The 25580-nt window shown below is 55.5% G+C and overlaps 1 protein-coding gene across 2 annotated transcripts in view; it reads left to right on the forward strand.

Moving 5' to 3' along the window:
* Positions 1-25340, forward strand: part of BMP1 (bone morphogenetic protein 1) — a 40655-nt gene extending 15315 nt beyond the window's left edge. The window contains exons 9-20 of one of the 2 annotated variants that reach the window (XM_068551900.1): positions 7039-7141; positions 8616-8732; positions 8995-9140; positions 9242-9437; positions 10717-10842; positions 11920-12080; positions 12493-12673; positions 16489-16614; positions 19703-19830; positions 20217-20430; positions 22398-22648; positions 24611-25340. In XM_068551900.1, the coding sequence (XP_068408001.1) occupies positions 7039-7141; positions 8616-8732; positions 8995-9140; positions 9242-9437; positions 10717-10842; positions 11920-12080; positions 12493-12673; positions 16489-16614; positions 19703-19830; positions 20217-20430; positions 22398-22648; positions 24611-24745 (1884 nt within the window). In that variant the 3' untranslated portion in view covers positions 24746-25340. Of the gene's footprint in view, positions 1-7038; positions 7142-8615; positions 8733-8994; positions 9141-9241; positions 9438-10716; positions 10843-11919; positions 12081-12492; positions 12674-15797; positions 16159-16488; positions 16615-19702; positions 19831-20216; positions 20431-22397; positions 22649-24610 lie in introns of those variants that run through there. The other variant, XM_068551901.1, reaches the window with a different exon arrangement.
* The last annotated feature ends 240 nt before the right edge of the window (positions 25341-25580 follow it).

Below are 25580 nucleotides of genomic sequence, written 5' to 3' on the forward strand. Positions count from 1 at the left end.
AATTCCCAGAATTCACTCTAAACCCCCTTCCCAACACACGCATGTGCACGCACGCATGCATACAAACCCCTTTTGAAAACTGGGAAAGATTTTGTTCTGAGTTCTCAAGATTACAGACACTGCTCACATCTGCAAGTTATTTGAATGTCCTCTGATGTCATTTTTGAGTCTAGAGGCAAAAGCCAATTTAAAGAGGCGCTCGCTGACTCTCCTTCTGTATTATTGAGCTTCTATTTCCTTTCCAAACAGTGCTGATTTTATTTTTTATAATTTGAAGATCATCCTCACTTACGACAGACTTTTACTGAGAGCTGAGTAATTCCCTATCTCCCTTGGTTAACTTTCTACCATCTTCCCTCAAAAGTGAACCCACCCCTTCCTTGTTCTTCTTCTTGTTCTGAATCTAAGTTAAAAATTGCCGTCCTTTTCACTGGCTTGTAGTGACCTTGCCCTGGATTCCTTCATTCCTCTGCTGAGGGTTTCCAGCCTTTGGAAATCTCACCGCGGATAACAATAATAATAATAACAACTAATGATTATTGAGCATATGATTGGCCAGGCATGTGTTAAATCTCTGTGTTATGTCTTTTAGCACAACGTTATAGGCTGGGTGCTAATGTTAGCCTCATTTTGTATATGAGAAAACAAACTTGGAAAAATTAACTTACCCAAGATCTCATAGATCCTGGATTATGACATAAAAGTCTGTGATTGAAATACTGCGTGTATTCCAAAGCCTTGTCCCATTCCAACAACTAAGTGCCCTTTGGCAACTTGTGTGGCCACTAGGTGCCCAGTGCTGGGCCCAGCCCTGGGGATGGACAGGTGCACGAGACAGTCCTCGGCCCCGCGGAGCACAGGGTAGGGTAGAGCATCACTTTCTTTCCCATTCAGGAGGTTTGCTCAGTTGGCAGGCATATGGCAACTTGGTCAGGACCCTCTTCTTTCCTTGCTTTGTGGGCTGGCATGGGCTGGCCCTAGTCCCTAGTGAGCACATGGCCTTGCCTTAGGAGCCTCTCTGTGCCTGGGACCTGCTCCCTTCATAGCTCCCACAAGACTCCCCATCCTTTTTCAGAGGCCTGCCCGGAGCTCCAGGGAGAGAAGTGGGCTATGGATAAAAATTCCAGATTAACCAATGCATGATTGTAGAAATGCAAAAAGTAAAACCCACCCATGGTCCTGGTTGAAATTGTAGAGTTGTAACTGAACCAAAGATGGAACCCTGGGGGACAGAAACATTTAAAGGCTGGGGAGTCAGAAGAGGATGGTATCATAAAATTGGCATGGCCACTCTTTGTTACTTACCAATTATGTGCCAAAGTACTGGCATCTTACATGCATGATCTCATTATTCCTCACAACCGTTTCATGACGTGGGTACTGTTATCCCTACTGGAGAGTGGAGGGAATTGAGGCTTAAAGTGCAGGAGTAGATCTGGCCAAGTTTGCTCAGGTAGCAATGGTGGAACCAGCATTCAGTTCTAGGACTATCTGACTCCAAAGTCTACTCTTTCAACAGTAAACCTTAAATAAATCTACGTGTGTTAGCGGATGGACTTTGACATCTATTTGGCTCCTGAGAGGTTGTTTTTCACTAGCCTACCAGTTCTCAGCTTATTGCCAGACATGCAAGTGATAATGTAAAACTTATCTCGTAGAATTGTGCAAGTCGTAGGGATGTCAAACAGGAGAAAGAGCCACTTTGGAGGACTTCTTGGAGGATCCTCAAGTCTTTACACTGCACGTAATTAGCAACTGCCCTGAAGAGGATTTACAGTGTTTCCCAAGCAACGAAGGGAACTCCTTTATGAGCAGGAAAGTGGTTTCAGAAGGAGACCATAGTCAAATGTTGCAGAGGAGCCAAGAAGATAAGAACTTAAAATGTTTTTGGATTTGGCCGTATCCACCCTCATTCCCATCAAGGTCCAACCCAAATTCTGCCTCCTCCCATCCCCCAGCTGGGCAGAGATGACCCCTCCCATCCCTCCTCTGCAAGGCCTGGGCTGGGTCCTCCCTTAAGTCCCTCTTCTCAGGCACTGAAGGGCGTAGAGCTCTGAGCATGGAGGGAAAGTTGATGCTCATTCTTTGCACAGCTGTTGGGCAAAATTGATTGGTAGGCCTGGGGAGGCCACGTGGAATGGAGGTTAGGGGTATAAGTTTAGGATCCAGAGTGCCTGGGTTTGACACCCAGCTGTGCTCTTTACTGGATGTATGATCTTGGGGAAGTTGCTTGCCCTCTCTGTGCCTTTGTTTCCCCATTTGTGAAATGAGCCTGGTGATAGTACCTCCCTCATGGGGTTGATACGAGGATTAAACAAGTTAATGTACATAAAGTGCTTAGGGCACTGCCTGGAACATAGTGGGAATTCAATCCATGTTAGCTGCTAGTATCATTCTACGGTCCTGATCTATTAAATGAGTGAGCCCTGGTCAACTTCCCCGGGTACCTCATTTGCCTCCCTCTATTTCCTGGATTCTGATCCGGACCGTCCTTAGAACCCAATATCAAACTATCTAAGCAAATTCAACTCCAGGAGTGAAATTAACGTTTATCAAGTGGCATACACTGTCATATGGATGTGTGACATGTTGGTATGGCACCCGTGTCAGACAAGGTCATAAATTTTACGTGTATTAATTTAATTCCCCTAAGTCCTATGAGGCTGGTACTATTCCCGTTACCATCCTACAGATAAGGAAACAGAGGCCCAGAGGAGGAGTTAAATGAGGAAACAGGAGTTAAATGAGGCCTAAGATCTGACTGAAGCCAGACAACAGGTCCCCCAGGGTCGGCGTGTTCTCCCAACTCCTCCCTGAGAGCACCCAACAAGCATGAGGAATACTTCCCACATGCAGAGTGCCCCTGGGGACTCTGTACCCGTATCTCATTTACCCCCGACTTCCCAGTGGAGTCCTTACGGTCACCTCCATTTTTCAGACAGAGACAGCGAGGCACAAAGTCAAGCCATGGGCCGGAGTTACCGGCCAGGAAGTGGCAGAGCTGGCCCAGTTTTCCTTGCCATAGGGCAGTGCCCCTGCCACCAGCGCACAGCTGTTTCCACACGACAGAAGTTGTTACAACTCTTAATTAGACACCTCCGGTCTCAATATAGCCGTGGCTGCGCCTCCCTGTAGGATGCCCCTGACTGCTAGCCCAGGTCTCTTCCTTCCACGTGAGGTGGCCTCTGCTTCCTCCTGCCCGTGGCAGGTCTTGGGTGGGCCCTGTGGGGCTCTGCTGGCTGGGCACGGTTTATTCTTCGGAGGCCTGAATCCATCCCCCCTGGACAGAGTCACAGTTGTTTCCGGGGAGGAAGGGAAAGTGGCTGCCGTTCTCAGGGCTGCTTGCTGAGTGAAATTGATTGGCAGGCCCAAGGAGGCCACGTGGAGTAGGGGTTAAGGGTGTAAGTTTAGGAGTCAGGGAGCCCTCACTCGGCCCTCTGCATTCCTTCTTCCACCCAGCAGCTCTTCGAAAGATATTTTTGTTGTTTGCTAGATATAAAGATAACATATGCATGTTGTAAAAATTTTGAGCAGTATAGGAATGCCTAAGGTAAAAAGTGAATTTTCTCCCCTTGATCATCCTCCAAATCCCACTCCACAGAGACAACTAAGCATTGGTAACACTTGGGATGTCTTTCCAGACCCTTCTAGTGTGTGGGTGTGGGTGTGGGTGTGGGTGTGTGGCCTTCTGTAACTTGCCTTTCACTCAACAATAAATCCCAGTCATCATTCCATGTCAGCACATATAGATCTACCTCAGTCACTTTCATGGTTGCTTGGCATCCCATCATCTTGATTGCCCTTAATTTAATTATTTAATCATCCCCTCAGGTCTCTTGATGGATGCTGATTTAAGTTTTTCCAAGCTTTCATTACTGCCAAAATAAATACCTTGAAACTTAAATCTTTATACACTTGGGCAAGTATATTAGAATAGATTCCAAAAAGCAAAATTCTATTCAAGAAATATTTATTAAACAACTATTATGTGCCATGCACCGAGGATTCCATAGTGAATTAAACTTCCTCTGTGGTCATATTTGGTCATTTTCTAAAAAGATAAAATATTGGGTTAGAATTCCGTGCTTTCACTGCCGTGGCCTGGGTTCAATCCCTGATTGGGGAACTGAGATCCTGCAAGCCATGCGGCACGGCCAAAAAAAAAAAAGGAGTAATATAGTGCACTTTTCTTTTAATTTTTAAATTTTTATTTATTTTTTGGCTGTGTTGGGTCTCCGTTGCTGCAGGTGGGCTTTTGCTAGTTGCGACGAGTGGGGGCTACTCTTCCTTGCGGTGTGCGGGCTTCTCATTGCAGTGGTTTCCCTTGTTGCAGAGCATAGGTTCTAGGCGCACAGGCTTCAGTAGTTGCAGCACGCAGGCTCAGTAGTTGTGGCACACGGGCTTAGTTGCTCCACGGCATGTGGGATCTTCCCGGACTAGGGATCGAACCTGTGTCCCCTGCATTGGCAGGCAGATTCTTAACCACTGCGCCACCAGGGAAGTCCCCTGTAATGCACTTTTCAAAACGTGATCTCACTTGATTACATCTCAGAGTAACAAAATTAATGAAAGCCCCCCCCAAACACAAACATATTTAAACTCATGTGTGAATCAAAAGAAAATATGAAAGATGGACCATGGGTTCCAAGCTAGGTCAGAAGAAATGTAAGTACAGGGGGGTGAAAGGCAGTGAAAGTACAACAGGCTCAGTAGATTGAAGGTTGCAGTGAACTGGAAGGATCGTTGAGCTCTGTGTACAGAGGGAGTGAGCAAGGAAAGATTGGGGCACACGGATGTAGAGTGGGGTCCTTGGATTTGAGATTATGGATGATAACAAGGTCCAGGGCATGATGTGCTGGCTGAGAAGGGGCAGAGAGAGGGTGAGAGAGGAGGTTAGGGAATGCAAAGGTCGGGAAATGGGAAGGATAGTGCAGGTGGATACTGAAAACACCAAGAAGGAACTTCCCTGCTGGCGCAGTGGTTCAGAATCCACCTGCCAATGCAGGGGACACGGGTTCGAGCCCTGCTCCAGGAAGATCCCACATGCCACAGAGCAACTAAGCCTGTGCGCCACAACTACTGAGCCTGTGCTCTAGAGCCCACGAGCCACAACTACTGAGCCCACGTGCCACAACTACTGAAGGCCACATGCCTAGAGCCCGTGCTCCGCAACAAGAGAAGCCACCACAATGAGAAGCCCACGCACCACAACAAAGAGTAGGCCCCGCTCGCCACAACTAGAGAAAGCCTGCACACAGCAACGAAGACCCAATGCAGCCAAAAATAAATAAATAAAAATAAAATAAAATAAAAAATTAAAATTAAAAAAAAAAGAAGACACCAAGAATTCTGACGGGGTCGGTGCTAAAGTGACCATGAGCCAGGAGCTCTTCCTTGACCAGCGGCAGTATTGGCTGCAGACAGCAACTGCCAGCACCCGTGGGATCTTTTTCATTCTGGCCTCCACTCTGTCTGCCTCTAACACTGCAGTGAGCCACAGGGGAGATGGACACCCTTGTCCCCTTCTCCTCCAGCAGGGAACCCAGCTAGCACCTAACAGGTGGGCCCCTTGGGCCTTCTCATGCCCACTGCACACTCGCAGATGGGGGCGCCATTCTCTGGAGTCCCTGCTTGTTGGACTCTGAACATACAGCAGGCTTCAGGGCTCACTCCAGAAACTACTAAAGAAGCAGTTTCCCTCCTAGGAAGTGTGCTTCTCTACCTGTTCATATGCCCCCCTGCTGGGGAGACTTGGTACTTACCGAGGTATCAAACGTTCCTCCAGTATTAGGTGAACATTTGATGAGTTCAAGGGCTGAAATAAGTTTATGTGAAGGGGGTGCTTAGGGCAGTATCTGTACGGATGTATTGCTGTGTTAGGGTGAGATGCTCTTTCCTCATTTTATGCACCATTTTATGCACCATTTTATGCAGAGGCGAGATTCAAACCCAGGCTCGTATGACTGGAGTCTTGAGTTTTTCACTAGGTGGTCTTTTCATGCATATGTCTTATTCTTCTAAGTCCTAAGTTCCTTGACAAGGACATATCTTTTTTTTTTTTTTTTCTTTTATTTATTTATTTATTTTTGGCTGCATTGGGTCTTCGTTGCTGTGCTCAGGCTTTCTCTAGTTGTGGCGAGCGGGGGCGCCTGTTTGTTGAGGTGCGCAGGCTTCTCATTGCGGTGGCTTCTCTTGTTGTGGAGCACGGGCTCTAGGCGTGTGGGCTTCAGTAGTTGCGGCACACAGGTTCAGTAGTTGTGGCTCGTGGGCTCTAGAGCGCAGGCTGAGTAGTTGTGGTGCATGGGCTTAGTTGCTCTGCAGCATGTGGGATCTTCCCGGATGAGGGCTCGAATCCGTGTCCCCTGCATTGGCAGGCAGATTCTTAACCACTGCGCCACCAGGGAAGCCCTTCTTTTTTTTTTAAATGAAGTATAGTTGAGTGTCTTAAACCCATTCTTGGGAGGCATACAGACCTGATATTCCCTTCAGCGGGTAGCACGAGCCCTGCCTAGAACCAGCATTCAGTAAATAAGTGATGATGGGTAACTCAGGCCTTCTTCCCTCTGCTCTTCCTCTCTGGACCCTTCATTCCCGTTCAGACCGCCCCCTGCCCCCAGTCCCACATGCCTCCCTGGGCCCTTCCTCTCACCACGGAGACCTCTTCCCTCTAAAGATGCTGTAATTTATATTATTTAAGTTGACCATGAGGAGAGCTGGGTTTGTTTAACCCTAAGCAACGGCTCCTTACTAAGGAAATGAGTAAAATGAGACCCCAGGTCTCAAACATATTTTCAACGAGGCTGTGCATTTTAAGTGAGGCCTGGCTTGGGGTATCTGGGAAGAATGCTGACTAGAACTGGCAGATGGCTGGGGACGAGGGACACTTCTGTGCCAGGAGCTCCTTTCTGGAGCACTTAACTATTTATAACCCATGGCACACAGCCTCGCGAGGCAGGCAGCGGTCATGGGGCTGGTGGGCGAGGCCGGCGGGCGATGTGTGGGCAGCGGTGTAACCTTCTTCCTCCCCCATTTCCCCAGATCATCCTGAACTTCACGTCCATGGACCTGTACCGCAGCCGCCTGTGCTGGTACGACTACGTGGAGGTCCGAGATGGCTTCTGGAGGAAGGCGCCCCTCCGAGGTACCGGCACAGCCCCGTCTCACCGCCTCCACAGCTGCGTCCTTCTTAGAACTACTCACATGACACGCTCTGCATCCTCCCCCCAACACCAACGCTTGGCTAAGGGCAGCACCCTAGCATGGGAACCAGGAGTCCTGGTATAGTCAGTGCTGCCAGCTCCATCACTAAATGTGTGACTTTGGGCAAGTCTCTTCCCCAGTCTGGACCTCAGGGTCCTCAGTACGGGCTTCCAGGCCTCCCTCAGAGGGTGGCTGTCAGTGTATAGGTGTGGGGAGTCACACAAGGTGACAGAGGGAGATGGACAGGCCCGTCCTCTCAGCTCCAGGCTCTCTTCCTCCTCTGGGCAATTTCAGAGGCTCCGTTTTCTGTCTACGAGATGTGGTCTGAGGGTGCCCACAATGCAGCCTGGTGCACCACAGAGGCCTACATTCCTGGCACGGTCGCCCAAATTTGTTTGCACAGGATGCTTTGTCTCAGGGGTTAGGGGAGTGGGTAAGTGGGGGATGGATGGGTCAGAACCACAGGACAGAAGATGCTGTAATGAACACAGAGCTAGAGCCTGAGGAGCTACATGCCTTCTCCTTCTTCGATCTGGATGTGAGCCTAAGTAGCTCAGGACCGCTCATTAGCGTTAGAACTTTGTCTCACAGCCTCTGCCTGAAGCAGGCTGAGAAATCCTCACTAACCATCTCTTTTTTTTCCGCAGTTTCTGATATTCAAATATTTCTTATTAGTCACCCAAAGCAGCTGTCATTACGACACTTCTTGCTACAGAAGTGTTAGCATTTCCAAGATTGCAGTTTCTTTCTTTCTTTTTTTTTTTTTGCAGTTTCTTTTTCATAACTTACATTCCTAGGGCAGCACCCTCTGTCCATTGCTGAAAGTTGGGAAACACCCATCTTATTACGAACACACAAATCATCCCTAGTCAATTCTTGACTACAAAGAATTCCACAGATGGCCAGCCTCATCTGCTTATGTGGATTCTTGTCAGGTTTTATTTCAAAGAGGATATTTTCTGACCCAGTTCCCGGCTTCTGGGATTTATTTGGGGTCCCATGGCATCCCCTGCATTTGAGCAAAAGAAAACTGTGTTTGTTTTTGGTTATTACTTGTTTGCATGGAGAGCAAATAAGAAAGGATAAGTAGTGATGGTAATGCTCTTTTTAAAAAGTAAATAAACCACTGGTACCGTTGGTTAAGGTGAGTAGTTACCTTTCCTTCCAGAAACAGACTCCTATCCTTTCCCTCAAGGGCATGAAATCTTCTAGAGTGGACTCTGGCTCTTCAAGGCCAAACTGGACCTTGGACCAGATGCGGGCCAACTTGAATGTGTTTCAAGTGCAGACCAGGGCCAGAGCCCCTGAGCCCCTCAGAGAGGTGGGGAGGGCTTCCTGGAGGTGCAGCCCTGGTGCGGGAAGGGAGAGGGCCTTGCTTTGGGCCTCACTGCCCCCTGTCCGCGCCGTCTGTGCAGGCCGCTTCTGCGGGGGCAAACTCCCGGAGCCCATTGTCTCCACCGACAGCCGCCTCTGGGTTGAATTCCGCAGCAGCAGCAACTGGGTCGGGAAAGGCTTCTTTGCGGTCTATGAAGGTACCGAGGCAGGGGGACGGGGGAGTCAGAGGTGGGGTCCCTGGACACCCTAGAACCACTCCCTCCTGGCACCCCAGGGGCAAGGCCGAGGGCCCGTGAAGGAGGAAGCAGAGATCCCACTGGGACTGGCCAGGGCCAGGGGCACTGGGAAGCTGGGGATGTGGGTGGGCAGGGCTGGAAGAGGGGGTAGAGGGGCTCTCGAACATTGCAGAGCATTCTGACCGACATCCTCTCTTTCCCACCTCGTCCCCTGTCCCCAAAGCCATCTGTGGGGGAGATGTGAAAAAGGACAACGGCCACATCCAGTCGCCCAATTACCCAGACGACTACCGGCCCAGCAAAGTCTGCATCTGGCGGATCCAGGTGTCCGAGGGCTTCCATGTGGGCCTCACCTTCCAGTCCTTTGAGGTGGGTCAGAGACCCCCAGGACGGCCCACCTCCTGCGGGCTTCCGGGGCTTGGGTCTGGGCCGCCAGGGCTCCTCCTGCTGACGGAGCCCCCGACCCCCAGATTGAGCGCCACGACAGCTGCGCCTATGACTATCTGGAGGTGCGCGACGGGCACAGCGAGAGCAGCACCCTCATCGGGCGCTACTGCGGCTATGAGAAGCCGGACGACATCAAGAGCACGTCCAGCCGCCTCTGGCTCAAGTTCGTCTCTGATGGGTCCATTAACAAAGCTGGCTTCGCCGTCAACTTTTTCAAAGGTGCCTCCTTCCCCGCTCCCCTACCCCGGCCCACTCCTGTGGCCAACCCACCTCCTTTGTTCCTTCTTTTTATTTTTAAAATTTTATTTGATTGTGGTAAGAACACTTAGCGTGAGATCTACGCTCGGAACACATCTAAGCAAGTGTACAGACCAGTATTGCTGACCAAGGCACAGTGCTGTGCAGATCTCCTTGCTTGACGGAAACTTTATGCCCACTGATTCATAACTCCCCACCTCCCCCTCCCCCAGCCCTGGACACCCATCATTCCACTCTTTAATTTTATGAATTGGGCTATTTTAGATACCTCATGTAAGTGGAATCATGCAGAATTTGACTTTTTGGGACTGGCTTATTTTACTTAACATAATGTCCTGAAGGTTCATCCGTGTTATCGCATATGGCGGAATTTCCTTCTTTTTAAAGGCTGAATAGTATTCCACTGTGTGTCTGAACCACATTTCCTTTAGCCTCATCCATTGGTGGACACCTTGGCTATTGTGAATGGTGCTGCCATGGCTTCATTCGTTCCTCATTCACTCACTCAACACACTGTGAGGGATTCGTAGACCCTGGCGCCCTGCCTTTGAATTTATGGCCTAACTGGGCAGAAAAGGTCCCACTGAAAAACTACATACCTCATTGAGTAAATGACAAACATAGGTAAAAGTAGCTGACACACGGTAGGTGCTCGACAGAGAATTGACATAACAATTCAGGAGTTGCCTTAAAGTCCAAAAGTTTGTACTGAAGGAATCTTGGTGAGATGTGCAGGCAGGAAGTACCGTAGGAGCTCAGGGAGGAGACAAGGCAGCATGGACTTTTTATTGGTGTGACCCTGGGCATTGAGGGTGTTCTGCCCAACCCTCATTTCCTCATCTGTAAGCTGGGCACAGTTACAGCCCCTCCATCACAGGCTTCATGTAGGGATTGAAGCAGAGGTGAAAGAATAGTAATCAGCTGGGGACGGCACACGAGAGGCCCCAGTGAATGGTGGTGGCCACCGCCCCAGCCAGTGTGGTCAGAAGGAAGGCTCCATGGGCCCACCTGTCCCCTCCTTCAGGGCACTGCCTGTCCCTTTGGGGTTGTCACAGACAGGATCCCCTGGGGACCGAGTGGGGTTCTGAGCAGGTCACAGCTGACTTCCTCCCCCTGGAATGGGACTGGGGGTGGTCCTAGCAGCCTGAGGGACCCTGGACTTGACTCTCAAGCAGAGGGCAGGAGCAGGGACCCAGGCCCCGGGCTGGGAGTCCCTGACACCCTTTCCTTCCGACCGCAGAGGTGGACGAGTGCTCTCGGCCCAACCGCGGGGGCTGTGAGCAGCGGTGTCTCAACACCCTGGGCAGTTACAAGTGCAGCTGCGACCCTGGGTATGAGCTGGCCCCTGACAAGCGCCGCTGCGAGGGTAGGTGCCCTCAGGTTTCCCAGGACCTTGTTCCCTCTCCCACCCCAAACCCTCCAGCCCGGATCTCTTCTGCCCTTGGACAGACCCCTTTCCAGAAAAACTAGGATTCCCTGGCACCTTGGTCACTACTCATGGATAAGGAATACATTGTATGTTTCAATCCCCTGGAACACACTGTGACCAGGTGTGATGTACTCTGGTTTTGTTTTGTTTTCATTCTTGTTCTTCTTTTTAAATACTGATCTTGACTGATTTCATCACCCACCAGAAGGTCATGACCCACAATTTGGAAACCACTGTTCTTAGAAAGGCACTGAGTTCCAGCCTCTCATTATAAATATTCCCAGGAGGTAGTGAAACACTCTCTGGCTAACTGACTCCAGCTCAGCCTGATCTTGCTGCCCGGCTTCTCTCCACTCACCTCTGAGCAGCTCCCTCTCCCTCCGTGCCTCCTAGTCCTCCCTGCCTCCCTCCCAGCCCTCCCTGCCCTCCTCCTGGTCCTCCCTGCCCTCCTCCCGGTCCTCCCTGCGCTCCTCCCGGTCCTCCCTGCCCTCCTCTCGGTCCTCCGTGCCCTCCTCCCGGTCCTCCCTGCCCTCCTCCCGGTCCTCCCTGCCCTCTCAGTCCTCCCTGTCCTCCTCCCGGTCCTCCCTGCCCTCCTCCCGGTCCTCCCTGCCCTCCTCCCGGTCCTCCTTGCCCTCCTCTCAGTCCTCCCTACCCTCCTCTCCATCCTCCCCATCCTCCCCCACAGCCCCATCCCCTCTGCCTCCCTCCCAGCACCCCCTGCCCACTGGTACTGCCTTTCTGGAGCCCCTCACCCCACCCCCCCACCTCTAAGCAGATGCCTGGCCTGTTCTCTCGTAGAGAAAATTGAAGTGACCACACAACTCCTCCTACTCTGAAGACACCCCCCTCGCCCTGCCTCCTTCCCTTCTTCCCCATAGAGACCACACACAAGCCCCCCAGGCTGGGGGAACCCACAAACCCACTCCTCCTCCTTCATGCACCCCAGCCTGTGTCCATGCCCTTCTCTAGAGCTGGGACTCCTGGTGGGTGACGCCACCTCCCTTGTCCCCCCAGCTGCCTGTGGTGGATTCCTCACCAAGCTCAATGGCTCCATCACCAGCCCGGGCTGGCCCAAGGAGTACCCCCCTAACAAAAACTGCATCTGGCAGCTGGTGGCACCCACCCAGTACCGCATCTCCCTGCAGTTTGACTTCTTCGAGACCGAGGGCAATGATGTAAGTGCCCGCCTGGGGCTGAGGAGACGCAGGGAGGTCTGAGGCATGCAAGCTCAGCCTGGTGCCTGCTTCCTACCCTCCGAAAGAAATACTCCAGGAATGTAGAGGTGGAGGGGGGTTCAGAAGAAGCAGGGGAGGCTCAGGGAGGAGGGCCTTGAAGGCCAGGGAGCACGTGGCACATGGGAATGAAGGACGTGGAGTCCAGAAGCCTGTGGGGAGAGGCAGGGCTGGGGGCTTGTGTGGGGAGCACAAGAGGAACTGATGGGGTGGGGTGGCACTTTTTGAATTGTTAGATGTGGCAAAGCAGGTAACTAAAGGCGAAAGGACCCACAGAACAGGGAGCCTCCTCAGGCGAGGGTGGTCAGGAGAGGCTTCCTGGAGGAGGTGGGCCTGGAGCTGCGCTGCCCCACAGGTGTGCAAGTACGACTTCGTGGAGGTGCGCAGCGGACTCACGGCCGACTCCAAGCTGCACGGCAAGTTCTGTGGCTCCGAGAAGCCCGAGGTCATCACCTCCCAGTACAACAACATGCGTGTGGAGTTCAAGTCCGACAACACAGTCTCCAAAAAGGGCTTCAAGGCCCACTTCTTCTCAGGTAACCCCGGACTCCCCAGCTCCGAGCCCCGCATCCCTTTCTTCCTGCCGCTGCACCCCTGTACTCTGCAGCCCCTCTGGTGCCGGGCAGCAGGGTCTGTCCCCTGCTCTCCGCACTGGCCCTCCACCACCAGGACAGCCCTCCCCGCCTGAACCCCGCTATTCCTGAACCCTCAAGGCTGTATGGGAGCCGACCTGAGGCTGGGCAGGACATAGGCCTGCAGAAAGGAAGGGAGAGGGCGCTCCAGGCCTCAGGGGCCGCCAGCCAAGACCCGAGAGAGGTCAGGCCCTGGGAACAGGGAGTTCAGTGAGGCCGGGCACTGCCGCATGCAGAAGAGGAGGGCGTTTGCATTGGACTGTGGGGCAGATTATCTGGCAGCGGCTGGATCTTTAATCAGAACCTGCACACACCAAATGGGGTCATGCCGGGGCCTTCAGAAGCGATGAGGAGCCTGCCTTCCCTCAACCCCAAAGCCTTCCCACTCCCCCGAGGCCCACGGTGGGGGACTCAGATCCAGCCAGCACATGTCTGTTGACAGCTGCCCCATGTAAGGCTAGGGGTCGAGTCCCTTTGAGGGCCCCATCTCCGGGCAGGCAGGAGGCCATGGGCTGGCTGGAGCAGACAGTTTGTCGGGGAGCAGCCCAGGGATCCTCATCCCCAGCACGCCTGGTGAGCCAGGCATGGGCGGCAGGAAGCCCAGAAGCCTCCTGCCGGGTCCACGCTGCCTTCCTTCTCCCCTCCTTTGCCCAGGGTCCTGCATCCTCAAGTCCCCTATGTGGCCGCCCTGCACCCTCGCCTGCCCCACTGGATGCCATGCACTGCCCCTGTGCACTGGTTCCCTGCTTGGCACTGCCAGCCACCCCGCTCTGCTTTCAGTGCCTCACAGCCCCTGCCCCACTGCTGGCTGAGACCCTTGCAATGCGACTCCCTCTCTTCCCTGGGCCCACCTGGAACCCGTGTGAGGTGCTCACCAGAGGGCTGAGGGGACGTAACATCTACTCAGGGATGGGCTCGGCCCCGGGGAAACCATTACCTGCTTACTCTTGTCTCTTCCTGCCCTTCTGTTGCTCCAGTCTTGCGGGGGTGGGCACGGAGGGGGACCAGCACCACATCTGTCAGACCTAGAGCCCAGGGCTCTCCACCCACGGTTACTGCCCTGCCCTGGCCCGACACTGTGCTACCCTCAGCCCACCCTCAGCTCTGCACAGACGCGCACGCACACACACGCACACACACACCTGCACATGCACACTTGCACTGCCCCTTCTCACAAGAAACCTGCAGAGGACCCTCACCGCTGGGCATCAAGTTTCAGCCCTCAGGGTCCAGGGCATCTGACTCTGACCCCCCAGGAGGGGGGCTATTTGGACTTTTGGGACACCCAGCGAGGAGACCATAAGGCAAGAAGAAGAGAGAGCCTGAAGACCTTCACTGTGACCCCAGCCACCTTCCGGGGCATTTGGCACTGGAGGGTGAGTGCCATCTCCTTGTCCCAGCCCGTGTCCACTCCCTGCTCCTGCCCCTCCTGCAACCTGCATCCCTGGCTCCCAGGAGAGGCTGCCCCCAACCATGGCAGAGCCCCTCTCTGGGCACTAAAGCAGCCCTTTCTCAGGGCTCACAGCTCTCAATACTGCACTCAGCACTCACTCACCCACTCACTCGTTCATTGGGCAAGTATTTCTTTTACCCCTACAATGTGCCAGGCACTGTACTCGGTTTCTGGGGTGCAAATATGAGGAAGGCATGGGGGTCAATTTCAGGACAGTCTTTGCTCATTCCATGAGCTGGGACTCCTGAAGCTCCCAGCATAGTCATCAGTGAGTTACTCGGTGAAACCCCAGGATGGGTTGTAGGGTGCCCATCACCCCCACATTCTCACAGGACTTGTGCAAAGGCAGCTTCCACAGGGCCCTCTGTCAGGGTCCCTCACGATGCTCTAACTGAGGAGACCTGGGGAAGGACTTGGGGACTCCACCTCTTGACCTTGGGTTGTTTGGGTCCCACGGGATCTGGCTCACCTGAGAGTGGATTGGAGAAGCAGGGCCATCTGGGAGCCAGTGCTCCAGCCCCCGGGCCCCTCTCCCAAGGGAGACCCGGAACAGGGCCGCCGTCGTCACAGACTCCACCTGGCCATGTGAATGTCAGCAGGCATCTTTCTACCTCGGGCTCATCTCTGGAATTCCGTGTGTCCACTCCCCTTCCCTGAATGCCTGCCTCCGTTCCAGGCACACAGTACCCAAAATGACCATGTAGAGAGTGGAGAATATGTGTGTGTGACGTACCCGTGCCTGTGACCACGTGTCCCTCTGTGTGTCAGTTTCTGTGTTCATGGGAGAGCACATGTGCAGATCCACCCGAATGGGAGCAGCTGCGCCTGCGAGCCCTCCTGAGTCCGCAGTGGCCTGCTGATGAGCCCGTGGTCTCTGCATCCACGTGTGTCTCTGTTTGTACCTGTGCCTGTGTGTTTGTGCCTGCGCATGCTTCCTCACGCACAGGGAGTGAGCCAGCGGCATCTATCCCTGTGTGCACGTGTACACAGGTGGCTGATGGCTGATGTGTGTGAGTGTGGCGTCTGTGTGTGAGGGGCTGACGTGTATCCTGTGCATGTGTTTGTGTGTGTGTGTGTGTGTGTGTGTGTGTCAACCTGTGGGTCAGTGTCTGTGCTGCCGTGTCGGGACGACGGTACAGGGTGAGGGATAATAGGTCTGTGGGTGTGTTGGCGTGAGTGTGTGTCTGTGTCTGTAACACACTCTGTAGTTGCAGCACCAGAGGAGAGAGCCGAGCTCTGGATGAGGCCCCCTTCCCCTGGACTGCTCCCCTCTGCTAGAGACTCTACGTCTCCTTCCCCAGCGTGCGGGCCTCATTCCCACCCCCAAGGCCTTCTCCCTGCCGCAGGCTTCCTCCTGTCTGTCCCCTGTCGCTGTGCCTCCTCCCACCCGCTGCCCCTCCGTGGCCTGGCTGCTCCGGACATGGCCGTCCTGCATGTGTGTCCCGCTGCCCCCAACCCCGCGCTGCCCGTGGACCCCCCTCGGAGCCGGGCCTGGTTTTCACTGCTCTCCCTCCCTGGCCCCCGCCCTCCACCCGCACCCCTTGGTCCCTTTTCTCCTTCTCTCTCTCGTTTCAGAAAAGAGGCCAGCTCTGCAGCCCCCCCGGGGACGGCCCCACCAGCTCAAATTCCGAGTGCAGAAAAGAAACCGGACCCCCCAGTGAGGCCCGCCTGGCCTCCCGGACCCTTTGTTACTCAGGAACCTCACCTTGGACGGAATGGGCTGGGGGCTCTGCTGCCGCCCACCCCGACCTCCGCTCTGCCGTGCCGGCCCGGCTCCCTCCGGCCGGACAGAACTGGTGCTCTCCTCGCCCCCGCCCCCCCTCACGTGGACAGGGGACCCTCCCTGCCTCCCGCCCCTCCCATTTTGATGGTGTCTGTGACATTTCCTGTTGTGAAGTAAAAGAGGGACCCCTGCGTCCTGCTCCTTTCTCTTGCAGTCTGCTTGTCCGTGTGTCTATTTTTCCACTTGTCCGTCTGTCCAGTAAGCAGGTAATGGTAGAGGGTTCCCATGCTGGTCAGCTCCAGACCCCAGCCTCCCTCCGTCCACTTCTCCTTTCTCTCCGCACAGCTGGGCCCCCCTCAGCCACCTCCGCTTGATGCAGTGCCCTGGACCCCCACCATCGCCTTGACCTCCGCTCCCCACCCCGCCTGTGGGGGGGTGGGGGGAGGGCGAGGTGGACGCCCAGCCAGTCCTCCCACTTCCCCTGGGGTGACGCAGCCCTCAGCCCTGCACAGACCAGTCTGCCCTTGCTTGTTCCCCCTGCAGACAAGGACGAGTGCTCCAAGGATAACGGCGGCTGCCAGCAAGACTGCGTCAACACCTTCGGCAGCTACGAGTGTCAGTGTCGCAGCGGCTTCGTCCTCCACGACAACAAGCACGACTGCAAGGAAGGTAAGCGCTGCCAGAGCCCCCGGGCACCTCCCGCTGCCCGCGGCCTGGGGCCTGAAGGACCGAGGCTGGGGAGCGGGCTCAGAGGTGCCATCTCCTTCGGCGTCGCTTTGGACTCGAGAAGCTGAGTGACCTCTGAGGTCACCTCGTTTTGCCTCCCGCCTAGTGCACGGACCCCCCCGCCCCCCCCCCGCCAGCAATATCCAAGCCACACACACTTCTGGAGAGGAGGGGCTGCCCCCAGGCCCCATTGTTAGGCTGCTCTGGTAATTAGCGCTCCTTAAAGTCCATGTCCAAGTCTTTCTCTTTGTCTGACCTCCCTCTGTCAGGGAGGCAAGCTGGGAGAGTGGTGAAGAGCACAGACTCTGGTGCCAGGCTGCCTGGCGCAGCCCTACCACTTAGCCAGCCACGTGCCCTTAAGCAGCTGACTTCCTTTCTCCGCACCTGGGTTTGCTCACGAGTGACTCCTGGATGGCACCAGCACCCTCCTCCTAGGGGCGGGGCGCTGTGATGTGCTCCGAGCAGTGCCTGGCTCATAGCAAGCCGTCACGTATGTCACTGTTATCGGTCACGTCTCTGACCCCTGGGGACACCCAGAACAGGGCTGCTGCCTCCCTGACATTGAAGCCCTGCAGATCCTTGGAAACAGCTCTCAGGTCATTGCCCATATCACATGATGCCTCTCTGGATGCAGTACAACCCTGGCCTGCTCCCGGTTGTTGATTCCACTGTGGCCCGTGCCTGCTGGATGTACTATCCCAGCAGCACAATGCAGACTCGCCTCTGACACTGAGAGTCTGTGTGCCTTTGGGTGAGTCATTTCGGCTCTCTGAGCTTCAATTGCCTCACCCATGAGATGGTCTTAAGCTTTAGAGCCCTTGCTTTGACCACTTAGCACAGTGCCTGGCAAATGCCTCTTCTCACCATTACTAGGTGGACAACCAAAGTACCAGCAAATAAACTGCCGACTAGAATAAACAGAGGTGAAGCACCCAACGGACATTCCAGGGCTTCTATCCCCATCGCTTCAGGCTCTCCAAATATAGAGTACCTGACTCACGGAGCCCCCATATCTTTTAGCTAGGGGAGACCTTCTTCTGATGTTGTCTAAACTGCATGCCATCTCTGTACTCTCTATGAAAAACAAGGTTTTGCTAAAGAACCCTCAGCATTGACATCAACAAGATAGCAGGAGCAGGTGTAAACTTCCTGGGAAGATGGCCTGTGTGTAGCTCCGATTCACTTTAGAAGAGCTCATCGTTCCTTACTCAGTGCTAGGCTAGTAACAAATCAGTATTTCCTGACGCCCTGCGGAGGGTGTAGCTCTGTGCAAAGTTCTGTAGGGGGTTCAAGAGGGGATCCCTTTGCTCCCGAGGAGACTGCAGTGTAGCTGGGGAGAGAAGTGGGCATGGAAGGAGAAATTAGAGGGTGGGGAAAACTGGTGTAAAAATGGGGTGAGGGGCAGTGAGTGTGGACATGGGAAGCTGAAGATGGGTAATGGAAACAGTGCATAGCTCAAACGTGGAGGCCAGGAGCTCCACCTGCCTCCACCTGGGCCGCTGGGCGGCCTGCGAGGGCCCTGCCCCTCTGGACCCTGGCGGCTGTGCCTTCATCCTGTGAGCCTCTGACTATAGGCACAGCTGTTGGGCCTGCACCCCACCCGCCCCTTTCTCCTCCCCGGTCCAGCAGTGCACTGGCTTTTCCTCAGAGGGACCTGTCAGATTGGATGATAACGAATAAGGAGCATCAGCCTTGGAGTTTGTGAGGCCACGCTGTTCCGAGGCAGAAGGCAGATTGCAGTGGATCAAGGAGCCATGAGTAGTGAGAACGTGGTGTAGCAAGTTTTCTTGAAGACAAGGAGACAGGATGGGTGGTAGCCAGAGGATAGAGTTGTTTCAGGATGGGCAAAGCGTAGGAAGGTTCGTGGGCTGGCCGAGCTGGCAGAGGGAGTGAGCGTGGGTAATGTGTGATATGAGGGTCCCCAGATGGTGGGCAGCAATGAGCTCCAGCTCAAGGAAGGAAAATCCATTCCTGCCCAGGAGGAGTGGCACCTTCTCTAAGACAAGGCAGGAGGGAAGGTGAGCGGGGAAGGTGAATTTGCAGGTAGGGGTTGGGAAGTTGAAGTTGTTCATAGTTGAGGGCCCTGCTTTTCTCCAGGAGGCAGGAGGTGAGGTGGTCTGCTGGGAGCGGGGCTGGGAGTTGAGGAGAGGGCCGAAGGTTTGGAGCTGTAGCTGAGGAGGTGAGAGATGGAGCTGGTGAAGGACGAATCCAAAGAATATCAAGGGGTGGGGGCCCAGCCACGCTTGGAGACCACGAATGGGGTTTTCCAAGATGGTGCAGCTCAAGCGTGGCCCTTGATGAGCAGCTGGGGTGATGGGCCACATGGTCCAGCTGATAGAGGAACAAGTTAAGTCAACCCAGGAGGAAGTATTGGGAGGAAGTGGAAGGATCGAGGCCATGGAGGTCTCTCTAAAGCTGAAGAGGTGATAGGGAAAGGGAGGGCCTGAGCGCCCTGGAAGAACGGGAGGTGGCCACTGCGAGGGTGATGTGTTTGTAGCATCGAGAATTGGAGGGTGATGGCGAAGTCTTGGAGGTGAGAGGTGAGAACCCGTAGAGCTGAGAAGGTCAGGGGCAAGAGGCCAGCATGTGGGTGGACCATCCATGTGTTTGTTGACATCACCTAGGATGGTGGCAGGAGTGGGGTGGAGAGAACTGAGTCAGATGCCAAAGTCTTCTGTGGATGTGGAAGCGTGGCAGGAGATCAGAGGATGTCAGCTTCGTGGAGGGCAGAGGTGGTATGGCCAAATGGCCTCAAAGGTCCAGGAATGTACACGGGGCGCCTGGGAGGGCTGCTTCCATGGATGGTGCCAGGTGAGGTCCAGCTTGGAATCAAGCAGCTAGATTTCCCCGGGCTGGGTGACTGAATGGAAAAGAAGTAATGTGAGCTTTCACTCCATTTCTAAGTGGGGGACAAGAGAAGCAAGAAAGGAGGAGGAGGGGAGGGAGGGGCTTCTTCCTTCCTTTCTTCATAGGGACCATTGGAGCACTGGGGTCCCTGCTGATCCCCTTCCCCTCACTCACCTCTCCACAGCCGGCTGTGACCACAGGGTGACATCCACCAGCGGCACCATCACCAGCCCCAACTGGCCTGACAAATACCCCAGCAAGAAGGAGTGTACCTGGGCCATCTCTAGCACCCCCGGGCACCGGGTCAAGCTGGTAAGGTGCCCACTCCCCACCCCGCTCCTCTGTGCCATCTGCCCGTCACCTATTTCCTGTCAGCTCCAAAGCCCCATGTCACTCAGAGCACTGCTCAGGGCCATGCAGGCTGCAGGCTGGTGGCCTGGCTGAGCCCACAGGGCTGCCATCCCTGTGAGAAGCCCAAGTCTGGTATGGACAGAGGCCCTTTCCCAGCATACAGTGGGTTTGTACCTGCCATCACCTCATTCCTAGGTCCTCCCCGTCTCCCATCCACCAGCAGTGGCCACTGCCCTGGTGTCCATGAACTGGGGTCCAGGGGCCTTGGTTTGGTGCCACCTGTTGCCCACGCCTCCTGCCCCCGGCCACATAATTCCTAATTCGCTGTCCTTCCTCATGCCCTCCAGACCTTCATGGAGATGGACATCGAGTCCCAGCCTGAGTGTGCCTATGACCACCTGGAGGTGTACGACGGGCGTGACGCCAAGGCCCCCGTCCTGGGCCGCTTCTGCGGGAGCAAGAAGCCCGAGCCCGTCCTGGCCACGGGCAGCCGCATGTTCCTGCGCTTCTACTCTGACAACTCCGTGCAGAGGAAGGGCTTCCAGGCGTCCCACTCCACAGGTGAGCCCACCGCAGGCCAGGGTGGGGGCAGCCGGTGCCCTGTGTGGTCATTTGTCCTGGAGGCATCTGCTGATCCTGGTCTCAAAGGCAGGCCCTGGGCTCCAGTCGGAGGTTTACAAAGAGCTCCTGAAGACACATACAGGCCCAGCCCCTGGCCGGGTGGAGAGACAGCACGTCCTGAAGGCCAGACCAGAGGGGCAGAGAGTCAGCCTCCTGGGCCAGGGAGAGGAGGTCCTGATTAGGGGTGCGAAGGTCAGAAAACAGGGCAGTGACAGCAGTGCGTAGAGAACCAGAGATGGGGAGGGAATCCCCTGGAGTCCCCAGAGGTAGGACACTTGACTGTGCCGTAGGCCACCCACATTCCACCCCCCCAGATTCACGCGTTCATTCATTCCGCAGACATTTGTTAACACGTGGCAGGTACGCGGCAGCATCCTAAGTGCGGGTCACAAAATGAACGAAGCAGACAAACCTGTCAGTCCTTGAGGGGTTTACTCTGCATTTACTTGTTCGTTTATTCAACAGCCTTCTACTGAGCCCTGGCCCCCCTGCAGGAGACTCAGAGGGGCACAGAGAGATGAATCAGGCATAAGCCCTTCACCCTGCCCACATGGGAACCCACAGCCCAGGGGAGAGACAGAACATGGACAGATAATTACAGCAGGAGACAAAACACGATAAGGGCCTCGCTCTGGGTGTGAGCTGATGGGTCATTGCAGGCAGGGGAGGAGCCCAAGCACAGCCACAACCCCAGACAGCTCTGGGTGTACACAGGTGACTGCAGGTCACTTAGTTTGGCTGGAGCAATGGGCGTGTGAGGACGGCAGTGAACTGGGAATGGTGTGGCTACAGACAAAGGCTGGGGCCCAGTCCTGTGAGGCCTGGGACGTCAGGCCAACGGTGACCGCTGGGGGCTTGGCAGGCTTCTTGTGGGTCTTAAGCTACCTGTTGGGGAGGCCCCAGAACTGATGGGTCCACAGTCCCGCTCCTCCCTTTTAACTCAGCCCCTGACCCAGGCCTTGCCCATCCACTCCCCACCTGTGAGCCCAGGTGTCCTGGAGGCTAGAGGGCATAAGAAGGGGTGGACGGGCTGGCCCTGCCCTGCCTGCTCTCGTTTGCCCCTCCCAGCACAGGGTCACACACTGGAGGCCCGGAACTCCATCTGGCCCTCAGACCTGCTCTGTTTGGCCCACACTGTGTTTTTTTTTTTTTTAAGTTTTTTTTTTTAACGTTTCTTTAATTAATTTATTTATTTATATTTATTTTTGGCTGTGTTGGGTCTTCGTTCCTGTGCGAGGGCTTTCTCCAGTTGCGGCGAGCGAGGGCCACTCTTCATCGCGGTGCGCGGGCCTCTCTCTGTCGTGGCCTCTCTTGTTGCGGAGCACAGGCTCCAGACGCTCAGGCTCAGTAGTTGTGGCTCACGGGCTTAGTTGCTCCGTGGCATGTGGGATCTTCCCAGACCAGGGCTCGAACCCGTGTCCCGTGCATTGGCAGGCAGATTCTTAACCACTGCGCCACCAGGGAAGCCCCACACTGTGTTTTTTAAAATCATGAGCCAACGTTTAAAAATTAGGAGTTTTTGCATAAAATCCACAAGTACGTCTTCTCGCTTAAGAATGGGAGCTCAGGCGACATAGGGCCCACATTCTTCCGTGACAGCCATCAGCTGGAGCAAATTAGCAGCAACCTCTTTCAACAAGCGCGCTTTCCCCGGGGCCTCCACTCGGAGCGGCCTTCCACCCACCACGTCCCCGGGCCTCCGTGGGCATCTCTCCAGAGGGAAAGCCACAGAGCACTTGTTCCAGGCCAAGGCCTGGGCCGGGTCCAAACCCACCTATCGCTAGCCATGTGGCCTTGTCCCAGGGCCTCCAGCCGGCCAGGAGGCCTGAATGTGGGGAGGGACAGTGCCTGGGCCGCAGCCGTGCTCAGGGGGTGGTGGCTGATCTTGTGTCCCCCTCCCCCCTCAGAGTGTGGAGGCCAGGTGCAGGCAGAGGTGAAGACCAAGGACCTTTACTCCCACGCCCAGTTTGGCGACAACAACTACCCTGGGGGGGTGGACTGCGCGTGGGTCATCGTGGCCGAGGAGGGCTATGGCGTGGAGCTGGTGTTCCAGACCTTCGAGGTGGAGGAGGAGACCGACTGCGGCTACGACTACATGGAGCTCTTCGACGGCTACGACAGCACAGCCCCCAGACTGGGGCGCTACTGCGGCTCAGGGGTGAGACCCGCCGGCCCTCTCACCCCCGTGCAGAGACCCAGCGCCTCTGCAGGCGTGGGGTCCCGGCATGGGTGACAGCACCTGCCTGGCACATTGTAGGAGCCAGAGACCTACAAAGTGGGTGGTCGCTCACAGAGGCCCGCCCCGCCCTGGGCCATCCCCACCCAGGAAACCAGGTCCTTTCTGGTCAACACAGAGGTTCCTGCAGCCTCTGGGATAGGCCCTGCCCTGACCCAAGCCTGCTCAGCACCAGTTTGGTTGGGTCTCCAAGGTAGTTTGCATCTGGAGAGGAGGATGGAGTTCCCTCTGCCCTCTGATTCCCTCATCCCAGTCCAAAGGCAGCTGACCAGGGCCCGGGATGAGAGCAGAGGTTGGGGCAGGAGCCAGAGACCAGGACTGAGCTGAGTCGTGCTAGGCAGTCGTTCTGGCGGAGCTGTAACAATACCCTCATCTCTTCCACTGCCAGTTTCTCTTCTTGGTGAAAGGCCAGCTGGTCCCAAAGCACATTGATGCTGCTGTCCAAGCAGATACTGAATATTACTTCTTGGTCCATAAAACGGCACTTTCAGAGGCAGTGGGCAAAAGTTTGCTTGATGGGGTTTTTAACTGAGGCCACAGGAAAACCACAGAGGTGGGTTTATTTTCCTCCAGGCAGAGCTTGTGAGTTCTTTTGTTTTTTTCTTTTTCTTTTCTTTTTAATCCTCTCCTCCTTCAGTGAATGCCATCTTCCCCTCGCCATTCCACACACACACACACACACACTTTTGCACATGTACTCACACTCATATGCACACTCAGACACACCTTCCTTCCCATCACTTCCCTGGTCCCCTGCCTCTCTCATGGCCATGCTCCAGGGCAGCCTGGGTGCCCCAGGAAGGGTTAAACTTCCCAGGAGCTGCAGTAGCTGCTGGACCCAGCATTGGCCGGTGGAATATCCCCTTAGGAGCAGAGCTTCAGCCTTTGTCAACTGGCAAGGGCTGGGCAGGGCTGGGACAGGGTGGAGAGCTGGGGAAGCGGAGCACACAGCCACAGCCCCCTTGCCTGCCTGGCTCAGCCGCTCCAGAATCCCCAGGCTACCAAGCTAGTGCCCCCTCCCCACTTGGCTCTTTGTGACTCCCTTGATCTGACACCTTTGGGTGAGTCACACACCAAATTGGGTGTCCCCAGGTGGCTTCTTCCAAAGACTTCCATCAGGCTGGAGCAAACGGGAGGGGACCTGGGGAAGGAACCCAGTTCCGTCAGGGCTTCCTGGCATGGTTGCTGGAAATGTCCCCAGCGTTTTTGGAAATGGTCCTTTCCACGCCTTGAGGGCCAGGGCCTCTTTGTGCTGATGCTCTGTGAGCGGCTGTCATTCTGAGGGCCTGCACACACAGGTGAGGCGGGGCTTGCAGGGGCCTAGGAAAGGGCACCACCAGGAGCTGACCATGGCCAGCATCGGGGGAGGGCAGGAGCGCCGTGGCCGAGTCCGGGTCTGGGGGACCCAGCTGTCCTGTCTTCTCCGAGAGACAGCCGGGACAGCAACAAGGCAGCCGCTCAGACAAGCTGCTCCCTTTCCAAATCCCTTTCACAGCTATCCTCTTTTTGTTCCTGCCACCAGCCCTTCTAGGCTTGGAGAGCAGAGAGCTTTTGCTCCCATTTGCTTCTGAGGGAAGCCAGGCCCAGAGAGGGGCAGTGCCTTGCCTAAGACTTCACGGCTAACTAGTTAGTAGCAGCGCTGGGTGTGGAATGAAAGTGTAACTCTGAACTTAAGACAAGCTCCTCTACCCCCTGCTGCCTCCCCTCCTCCAGGCACCCTGTTAAACTCCTGCTCCCAAGAATCCTCCTCCTGCTTCAAGGCGCCGGGGGAATCTGGCGGAAGTCGGGAGCTGCCCGCCTTCCTTATAGCTGGGGAGCTCGGGGAGGGAAACAGCAGCCCGGCCCCTGGTCCTCACTCTCATGCCCACCCCTTTCCTCTGTCAGCCTCCCGAGGAGGTGTACTCGGCGGGAGATTCTGTCCTGGTGAAATTCCACTCGGATGACACCATCACCAAAAAAGGCTTCCACCTGCGATACACCAGCACGAAGTTCCAGGACACGCTGCACAGCAGGAAGTGACCACTGCCCTCACACGGCGGGGACGGGAGGCCCGCTGCCCTCAGTCAACTGAGCCGGACAGCGGGGGCCGGGCAGAAGGTGGGACCCCGTCCCCGTCCCCCAGGTGCCAGGACCTGCGGGCCAATGGTCCAGGTGAGGCAGGGCACTGGACTCCTACATGAGCCACTGCCCCACAATCCCTTCCTCCCTTGCCCCCGCCAGGAGTGAAGGGCCAGGGCCAGGGAGCCAGAGCTTTCCCTGAGACACTTGAAGTGGCCATTCCTCTCTGGGGGCCCAGCCCGGCAGGAGAGGGTCTGTCAGCGGGACCCGCCCACCTTCCCTGCCCGTCTCTACACGCTGTATTGTGTATGGCCGGTGGCATATCTTCATTGTAATGTACATTTCCCACCCCTTCTCCAACCCTGATTTGGTTTTATTTTAAGCCTCCGCTTCCCCCTGTTTCCTGGGGCGTGAGTTTCCGTACATGTCCCACAGGAGCCAGGGTGAAAGATGAAGGGGAGGGAGTGGGGCAGCAAGACAGGGCTTCTCTCAGGCCCAGTGGCTGGTCGGCCACACCAGGGCACCCCAGCCAATAAACCGAAAGTGTTACAGCCAGTATCCTGTGCCAGATGCTGTCTGGGGTGTGGGGGCGGCGGGCGTGGGGTGGCTCGTCTCACTCCAGATGCGCAGGCTTGCCGTGTCTGGGGCCGGCCCACAGCCAGGACACCTGGCCTCACTGGCTGCCCTTCCTTCCGTCAATTCCAGGGCCCCAGAGGGTGGGATTCACGGTCGGGCACACACAGATACGCCTCGCACACTTCAGCCTGCAGGCGCCCCATGTACACACACTGCCCAC

This window comes from Eschrichtius robustus, chromosome 10, assembly GCF_028021215.1.
Source record: "Eschrichtius robustus isolate mEscRob2 chromosome 10, mEscRob2.pri, whole genome shotgun sequence".
Taxonomy (NCBI): Eukaryota; Metazoa; Chordata; class Mammalia; order Artiodactyla; family Eschrichtiidae; genus Eschrichtius; species Eschrichtius robustus.